This window comes from Tachysurus vachellii, chromosome 18 (assembly GCF_030014155.1).
Source record: "Tachysurus vachellii isolate PV-2020 chromosome 18, HZAU_Pvac_v1, whole genome shotgun sequence".
NCBI classification, from domain to species: Eukaryota; Metazoa; Chordata; class Actinopteri; order Siluriformes; family Bagridae; genus Tachysurus; species Tachysurus vachellii.
The window spans coordinates 2449088-2459087 of NC_083477.1; the positions used below are offsets into that span (position 1 = coordinate 2449088).

At 41.0% G+C, this 10000-nt stretch overlaps 1 protein-coding gene across 1 annotated transcript in view; it reads left to right on the plus strand.

Annotated features, from left to right (window-relative positions):
- Positions 1 to 5162: 5162 nt before the first annotated feature.
- LOC132861725 (transmembrane protein 265-like) overlaps positions 5163 to 10000 on the plus strand; it is a 12896-nt gene continuing 8058 nt past the window's right edge. Inside the window, exon 1 of the mRNA XM_060893308.1 lies at positions 5163 to 5478. Coding sequence (XP_060749291.1) covers positions 5473 to 5478 — 6 coding nt within the window. The 5' untranslated portion in view covers positions 5163 to 5472. The remainder of the gene's footprint in view (positions 5479 to 10000) is intronic.

Consider the following 10000-nt stretch of genomic DNA (forward strand, 5'->3'; position numbering starts at 1 on the left):
TTATGTTCATGTTCATAACTGCTGACTCGTAAAGCCTAGAGACAAAATTCTCAGAATCAGAATACAGCAAAAAGAAGACTGGGCATCTGTCTGTCTGTCTGTCTGTCTGTCTGTCTCTCTCTCTCTCTCTCTGTCTGTCTGTCTGTCTGTCTCTGTCTCTCTGTCTGTCTCTCTCTCTCCCTCTCTGTCTGTCTGTCTGTCTCTGTCTCTCTCTCTCTGTCTGTCTCTCTGTGTCTCTCTCTCTCTGTCTTGCTCTCTGTCTCTGTCTCTGTCTTTCTCTCTCTCTCTCTCTCTCTCTCTCTCTCTCTCTCTCTCTCTCTCTCTCCCCTCATCTTGCCTCATGTAAGAACGTGTACACTACAGTATACTTTTAACTTTGAACAGCACCAGTAGTTTAGTCACGAGTGATTAGATGTACGACTTTTTCCTGGCACGATGTCTAGATCTATGAAACATACATCCAACAGAAAAATATGGAGCAAAATAAATATTTTTAATGTAACAATGATTCTGAAAAAAATATATAGAAAATAAAAAAAAAATACGAGTTTATTTTGTAATGAAATTCTGATTTTTTTTCCCCATGTAAAGTTCATTTGATATATTGGTCTACTCGTGTTGCATGACTAGTTCCTACATTTCCCACAATTCCATTCAGGTCAGGTTCCAGACCTGCTCCATCATGCTTGTTGTCTCATACATGAATAACTAGCTGAGTCGAGTCTGTACTGGATTTCTGATTCATATGAAAAGAATCACATCACTTCATATCAAAAGAATTTCCATGGGGATTAATAAAGTTCTGTCTTGTCTTGTCTCTTGTCTTGTCTTGTTGTGTCTTGTCTTCTTGTGTCTTGTTGTGTCTTGTCTTCTTGTGTCTTGTCTTCTTGTGTCTTCTTGTGTCTTGTTGTGTCTTGTCTTCTTGTGTCTTGTCTTCATGTGTCTTGTCTTCTTGTGTCTTCTTGTGTCTTCTTGTGTCTTGTCTTCTTGTGTCTTGTCTTCTTGTGTCTTGTCTTCTTGTGTCTTGTTGTGTCTTGTTGTGTCTTGTCTTCTTGTGTCTTGTCTTCTTGTGTCTTCTTGTGTCAGTTGTGTCTTGTCTTCTTGTGTCTTGTCTTCATGTGTCTTGTCTTCTTGTGTCTTCTTGTGTCTTCTTGTGTCTTGTTGTGTCTTGTCTTGTTGTGTCTTCTTGTGTCTTGTTGTGTCTTGTCTTCTTGTGTCTTCTTGTGTCTTGTTGTGTCTTGTCTTCTTGTGTCTTCTTGTGTCCTGTTGTGTCTTGTCTTCTTATGTCTTCTTGTGTCTTGTCTTCTTGTGTCTTGTCTTGTTGTGTCTTATCTTCTCGTCTGTTGTGTCTTGTCAGAATCAGATTTATTGGCCAAGTGTGTTGACACACACAAGGAATTTGGTTCCAGCAGTTTGTGACTCTACAAACTTGTGTCTTGTCTCTTGTGTCTTGTCTTGCTGTGTGTTTTTGTGTCTTGTTCTTGCATATTTTGGATCCTTTGCTCATGCCGATTTGAATGCACCATATGACGTCATTTCTGTCATGAATAGCTTTCCGCCATTTTGAATTTTCCGTAAAACCTTTGAAACTTTTTCAAACTCCTCCTAGACCTTTTGTCCAATTTGCGTGTCCTTTGGTACGTTGCATCTAGAGACACCCGAGACCAAAAGTTATCAAAAGCTTTTTGATAGACCAACGCGTTCTCGTATACCGTGGCAACATACATGGTGGCGAGCACGCCAAAACAGACGTGAGGCTGTAACTTCGCAAAACTTATGCGTGTCGACACGAAACTTGGTACATGTCATTACAGTCATGACCTGAGGATGCATGCAACGTTTCGTGACAGCGCCACCTAGAGGCCACGAGATTTTAAAAACAGCTATTTTCGCTTATAACTACTGCAAACCTGAGTCTAAAATCATGAAGGAGGTGTTGTTAGACTCCTTGAGGCATGCTGAGTCAAACGATACCAAACGGTTTTCGGACGGACATTTTGTGTGTCGGCCACAGAGCCGATCGGCCCTATACGCTCACTACGCAAGTTGCGTAGGGCCCCACAAATTACGCAAGGCCCCGCCTCCCCCTGCCTCATTTTACAGCGCGTGTTAATGTTTACTGTGTAGATGACAATATGAAGCGGAGCTATCCATCTGGCCAAAAAGAGAAAAAAGAAACAAAATGAGAGTGAAATGCGAGAACAGCAATCAGGTAAACTTGTGTTCTCTTCAGGTTTTATGTCAGCAAGAGCAAATAACAGTAAAGTTAAGTTGATGTGATTCTGTCTCTAGTCTCTATCTGACTAGCTAAATTAACTGTGCAGTGCTGCCAGTGCATCTCTTGGCCTGTCTGTCTGTCACACAACAATTTATTGCGTGAACATTCGCGTGAATAAACGCCCAAGGCCAGCGGTGTTTATAAACGGAAGCTCGATAACTGCGCCGCACATGAACATGCATTCATATGCGCGTGCAATCGTGCATGAAATTCTTTCCAGCAGCAACATCTGTGTGGGGACCAATACAAAAAGTAGCGTGATAGCTCTCCTAATGACAATGTTTATAGTCTCTCAATCAAGGTTACAACAACGTTAATGCAATATGGAAACCAATGGATTTAATGGGCATAATGCCAGGTCAATATGAATGCACATCCCTCAGTAAATAATAACCATCAGGGATCAAGTATTGCTCTAATGCATACTATAAAACACAGTGATACGGTATGGCAAGCCATTTCAGCTTTTATACATTCACATGATTTGGATTTTTGATATCAAGAATTCAGTTTTCAATACTTAAAATATAAATATTAAGAGTGTGATTTCTAGTAGTAACCATATTTTTGATATCAGCAACTACATTGTACACTAGTAAAAACGTCATTTCTGATATCTGCTATTGCATATTCACTAGTTGAATATTGCAAGAGCCGTCATATTATAAATAGTATTTTATATTTGAAAATGGATAAAGAGGAATCTTTATATTTTAAGTGGGGCCTAATGCAAAAGCCGTGTTCTATTTCTTTATATATATATCTATCCATCCATCCATCTTCTACCGCTTATCCGGGGCCGGGTCACGGGGGCAGCAGTCTAAGCAAGGACACCCAGACTTCCCTCTCCCCAGACACTTCCTCCAGCTCCTCTGGGGGAATACCGAGGCGTTCCCAGGCCAGCCGAGAGACATAGTCCCTCCAGCGTGTCCTAGGTCTTCCCCGGGGCCTCCATATATATATATATTGTTATATTTTATTATTTTCTGCTTATTTAAGATAATGTTACTAGTCACTTTACATTCAATTGCTAATATTCAACTCAGAATTCAATAACGATCTGTTTATACCTCATTCAATTCTGTATTGTTTTACTCTTTGACCGAGAGATGGAGCAAACTTTTTTAAAAGGAGGGAGGTTTGTAGTAGCAGCAGTGGGGTGTCAAGTGTGAATGTGTGGCAAATGGTTTACATGGCTCACGGGCCAGGTAGGAGGGGCCCTTAGCAGAATTTTGCTTAGGGCCCCAGGGAGGTCAGGATCGGCTCTGGTCGGCCATTTTGAATTTACACGTTAAGTTCAGTATTTTACGAATGCAAAGCCATATCACTACGAAACTTGGTATGGTTCATCAGCGACATGTTCTGAGCACATCTGATCGGCTTGACCCCGGTATCGCTGCTTGCAGCTATATTTATTATTATTAGTATTTATTATTAGCATTAGTATTAATTATTATTAGTATTAGTATGAATTATTATTAGTATTAGTATTAATTATTATTATTAGTAGTAGTAGTAGTAGTATTATTATTTATTATTAGTAGTATTAGTATGAATTATTATTATTATTATTATTATTATTATTATTATTATTATTATTATAAAAACACTTTACCTTCATGACAAGTGCATATGTTACATAATTTTATGGATAAAATGACATTTACTATTTTTCTTTATTACTATTTTTGTTATTACTTTTGTGAAGGTTGAGAAAAAAACTGAGAAAAGTGACAGCAGTAACCAGCATAATCTCAAGAAACAGTTATTCTTTTAAGAGAAAATAAACGTTATTTATTATGGAATTTATTATGGATTTCTGTTTTAAAAATGCATATAGAATCCAAGCATGTAGAATGTGGGCTTGGTATTAATAATAAAGTTGTAATAACTGTCAATTCATTTTCATATTTTATGAGAATTATGGATGAAAAATATCCAATATCTGAAAACTGATTGAAAAGAAGTTTTCGTTGTTGTTGTTGTTGTTGTTGTTGTTGTTGTTGTTTTTCTGTGGTTATTAAATAAGTAATTGACCAGCAGCTTGAAATTAGTCAGAGATAATTAGTGCACAGATAAATGTGAGCATGAAAAGGGAACGACAAGTCCAGACAGAAAGAAGAGGTGACAGTCAGTAAATTGTGAGAAGGAATGTAAGAGGAACAACGTCGAGAGAGAGAAACACAACCCAAAGAAAGAGAGGAGGAAACAGATGGTAAGTGACAGTAAACATGTTCAGGGGCTTTAAATAGAAATCAAGAAGTACACATGAGGCATAACGAAAATGAAATCAGCTGTATGAAGTAGGGAGAACAAAGGAATAAATCAATGAATAAGGAGAACAGAAAGGATTGGACTGGAGTTGAAGGGAACAGTGTTGTGGGGATTTCCTTTTTCATCGACATCTGAAACACTGGTGATTACAGTAAAGGCCAGAGAGAGAAAAAAGGGTTTTAGTTAGAAAAAAAGTGACTTCTGTAATTGTTTAGAAATAAAAATACTGTGGTATTAAACACAATATACATAGGAGAGAGAGGGGGGGGGGGGGGGCCGACAGAGAGAGGGGGGAGAGGGGAGAGAGAGAGAGAGACAGAGAGTGAGAGAAAGAATGAGAGGGAGGGAGAGACAGACAGACAGAGAGGGGGAGAGAGAGAGAGAGAGAGAGAGAGAGAGAGACAGAGAGTGAGAGAAAGAATGAGAGGGAGGGAGAGACAGACAGACAGAGGGGGGGAGGGGGAGAGGGGGGAGAGAGAAGGAGAGAGACAGAGAGAGACAGAGAGAGAGAGAAAGAATGAGAGAGAGAGAGAGAGAGAGAGAGAGAGAGAGAGAGAGAGAGAGAGGAGGTGTGGTGGTTCACTCCCACAAAGGTGTGTCTGGTGAAACATGTTTGGAGAGAGGAAGTGTAACAATACTTACAACACACACACACACACGCACAAACCCACACAGAACACAGACACACTCTGTCTCTCTCTCACACAGATTATTTTTTTCTGTTTTTGTTATTTTCTTGGTCACACAGTTACAGTGTAGACTTTGTGAGAGAAAGCTGAGGACAGGAGAAACCCTGGAGGGACAGAGAAGACTCCCAGATCACACAAGTCAAAGGAATCACCTGCGATACAGCAGCAGTGTTGTAACGAGACGCCAAGAGAGCGCTAAGGAATTTCTGTCTTCTCCTCCCACAAATCCTGATGAGTGTGAGTATGAAACTTTGTTCAGCTCCTTTTCTCATAACACCAGATTAAAGGTTAAACATAACTCCATAACCTGCTAAACTCTGTTCTCTGTCCTGAGAGAGAGAGAGAGAGAGAGAGAGAGAGAGAGAGAGATGAACATGTGAGTGTGTGTCTGTATGTGTGTTTGTCTGTATGTCGGGGTCTGTCTGTACGTGTGTCTGTGTGTGTCTGTCTGTCTGTATGTGTGTCTGTCTGTTTGTGTTTGTCTGTCTGTGTGTGTGTCTGTATGTATGTGTGTCTGTATGTGTGTGTGTCTGTATGTGTGTCCGTATATGTGTCTGTATGTGTGTGTGTCTGTCTGTCTGTTTGTGTGCCTCCCTGTGTCTGTTTGAATGTCGGTTTCTGTCTGTATGTGTGTGTCTGTATGTCGGTGTGTGTCTGTATGTGTGTGTCTGTTTGTATGTATGTCTGTATGTGTGTCTAGTATGTCTGTGTGTCTGTATGTCGCTGTCTGTCTGTCTGTCTACTGTGTATGTCTGTATGTGTGTCTGTATTTCGATGTGTGTCTGTATGTCGGTGTGTGTCCGTATGTGTGTATGTCTGTGTTTCTGGCTGTATGTCGTTGTCTGTCTGTAGGTGTGTCTGTAGGTGTGTCTGTAGGTGTGCACGTCTGTATGTTAGTGTGTGTCTGTATGTGGCGTCTGTCTGTCTGTATGTCTGTATGTCAGTGTCTGTCTGTATGTCTGTATGTGGTGTCTGTATTTCAGTGTGTGTCTGTATGTGTGTCTGTATGTCGATGTGTGTCTGTATGCGTGTGTTTCTGTCTGTATGTCAGTGTCTGTCTGTATGTGTGTCTGTATGTGTGCGTGTCTGTATGTCTGTATGTGTGTCTGTATGTCAGTGTCTGTCTGTATGTATGTCTGTATGTGTGTCTGTCTGTCTGTCTGTGAGTAGGATGTGGTAGCCTAGAGGTTAAGGTGCTGGATTACCAATATGAAGGTTGTGAGTTCAATTCCCATGTCCACCAGACTGCCACTGCTGGTCCCCTAAACAAGACCCTAACGCTCAATTGTATAAAATGAGATTTAAATGTAAGTTGCTCTGAATAAAGGGAGTCGTAAATGCTGTAAATATCAGTGTGTATATATGTTAAGGCGTGTTCATCAGTGGACTGCACAGACTGAACAGTGTTCAGATTACACCTTTGTATTTACCGACCATGCACAAAGAAAGAACGATCTCCTCCTATTCGCTCACTAACTGGAATTCTTTCCTTTGTCATCATTCATTGTATTCTTTTTTTTTTGTTTTGATTTTTGATGCCAACCAACCGGAATCTCTAGAGGCTCTGAAACTGTGACTCATAAACAGAAGGCCTGAGCTGGAGGATAAAAAAAATTACACACACGTAATGGAATGTAATAACAGTCTCTCGCTAAATACAGTGCTCACACTAGTGTAACACACACACACACACACTTACACACACACTTACACACAGGTAGATTACACCTTCAGGGTCTGATAAGATATACAGTACTGTGCAAAAGTTTCAGGCAGGTGTGAAAAAATGCTATAAACAAAGAATGCTTTCAGAAATATAAAATAATGAGTGTTTATTTCTGTCAATTTACAAAATGCAAAGTGAGCAAACAAATCAAATCTAAATCAAATCAATATTCGGTGTTTCTGCCTTCAAACCAGCATCAATTCTTATAGGTACACTTGCACAAAGTCAGGGATTTTGTAGGATTATAGTCAGGTGTTTGATCAACCAATTATACCAAACAGGTGCTAATGATCATCAAGGTCACACGTAGGGTGAAACCCAGTCATGAACTGAAACAGAAATGAGTGTGTAGGAGGCTTAAAACTGGGTGAGGAACAGCCAAACTTTGCTACCAAGGTGAGGTTGTGAAAGACAGTTTCATGTCATGGCATGATTGAGCACAGAAACAAGACACAAGGTAGTTATACTGCATCAACAAGGTCTCTCCCAGACTTTCCATCGGTTAGAGAGCATCACAGGGCCGAGTCTGATGTCACTGTATACGTGTCACGTTACACAGCAACTTTAGCGCAGCAGCGACAAACACAAACACATCAACAATGGTGGATGTTGCTTTACTGTTAATGCTCATGGCTTTGTGAACCATTCCATACCATTCCATGCCATACATTGGCATCCAAACGCAGCGAATCCAACGTGTACATGCAGCTCCATGTAATCTGTATAAACGGAGGTTGTGATCGAGAAAGTACATAACGTTATTTTATCATTAACACAGAAAAAAGTTAGCCTTAGCATGTAGCTACCTATTATCATGTGTGCTGATAATTGTTCATATTGCGGTAAAGTAAAAGTGTATTAAACATTAGTATACGTAAGGTACGTTATCAAAGTTGCGCCCCCAGCCCCGCCCACAGTCCCTGACACAAGCGGTTCTTAAGTCTAGACCAGCAACGTTTTGGTGCTACTTAAGAACCACTTTTCCTGGTTCAGAGCCGGTGCTTTGGCTGTCGAAAAAGAAAGAACTGGTTCTAAATTAGGCTCCGAACCAGCACTCAAACTGCCTCGGTGGAAAAGGGGCATTAGTGCAGCAGATGAAAGACATATCAAGCTTATTACCCTTCGAAATCGGAAGATGTCCAGCAGTGCCATCAGCTCAGAACTGGCAGAAACCAGTGTGACCCAGGTACACCCATCTACTGTCCGGAGAAGTCTGGCCAGAAGTGGTCTTCATGGAAGAGTTGCAGCCAAAAAGCCATACCTCCGACGTGGGAACAAGGACAAGCGACTCAAGTATGCACAGAAACATAGGAACTGGGGTGCAGAAAAATGGCAGCAGGTGCTCTGGACTGGTGGCAAAGTTTAAAATATTTGGCTGTAACAGAAGGCAGTTTGTTCGTCGAAGGGCTGGAGAGCGATACAATAATGAGTGTCTGCAGGCAACAGTGGCTCATGGTGTAGATTACTTGAACATTTGGGGCTGCATTTCTGCAAATGGAGGTGGAGATTTGGTCAGGATTAATGGTGTTCTCAATGCTGAGACATACAGGCAGATACTTATCCATCATGCAATACCATCAGGGAGGCGTATGATTGGCCCCAAATTTATCGTGCAGCATGACATCGACCCCAAACATACAGCCAAAGTCATTAAGAACTATCATCAGCGTAAAGAAGAGCAGGAAGTACTGGGAGTGATGGCGCGGCCCCGACAGAGCCCTGATCTCAACATCATCCAGTGTGTCTGGGATTACACGAAGAGACAGAAGGATGTGAGAAAGCCGAAAAAAACCGTGTGCGTGTACCTAGAAGAATTGCTGCTGTTCTGAAGGCAAAGGGAGGTCACAGCAAATATCGATTTGATTTAGATTTCTCTTTTGTTCGTTCACTGCGTTTTGTTCATTTATGAAAATAAATGTTTAACACTTCCATTTTTGAAAGCATTCTTTGTTTACAGCGTTTTTTCACACCTGCCTAAAACTTTTGCACAGTACATTTACATTTACATTTACAGCATGTGACAGACGCCCTTATCCAGAGCGACGTACATAAGTGCTTAAATCTCTAACATTGAATCATTAATGCTGGATCACTAAGTTACATACTTAAGATACCATGCTAGTTGAAGTGTTTCCTGAATAAGTAGGTCTTCAACCGCCGCTTGAAATATCCAGTGACTCAGCTGTCTGGACCTCTAGGGGAAGTTCGTTTCACAACCTTGGTGCCAGTACAGAGAAGAGTCTTGTAGTACAGTATACCTGCCTCTTACCCTGAGAGATGGTGGAACCAGTCGAGCAGTGCTGGTAGATCGGAGGGTGCGGGGTGCAGTGTGAGGAGTGATGAGGGCTTTGAGGTAAGATGGAGCTGGTCCATTTTTGGCTTTGTAAGCAGCAGCGGGGTGGTGTGTGAGAACTTTGGCAGGTTGAAAACAAGCCGTGCAGCTGCATTTTGGATCATTTGCAGAGGACGGATTGCGTTCATAGGTAGACCTGCCAGCAGTGTGTTGCAGTAATCCAGTCTAGAAATGACAAGAGAGACTGTACTGTATTTCCGTACAGTGTTGATAATAAACACTTATCACAGGAGCTTTTAGCTGCACTGAGTAAACGACCACATCACACACGGTCCTCTCAGAACGTAAATAAATCAGAGAGATAAAATTATTTCATCATTTACAAATAAATGTCTTAAACGGCTTAGAGCATGACACTGCATGTGGCAGATCAGGTTTTTTTTTTTTTTTTGATGAGCAAAAGTATTGGAACGTTGACTGACAGGTGTGTCTTGATGCCCAGGTGTGTTGTGTGTTAGCGTCAAGGTCTATGTTAGAAAACACACGAGGACACAAGTGCAAGTGCAGGATCTTTACTGTCGATAAAAACGCGAGAAAGACACAATTCAAAAACAAGAAAGATCAGGAGACGATCAAACAGCAGGAACTAAAACAGAAAAACGGGGAAAAAATAAAGAAACAAAGTCAAACAGAGAGACGAATGAATTCAGAAAGGCTTGATAAGATCCAAAGCGAGAATG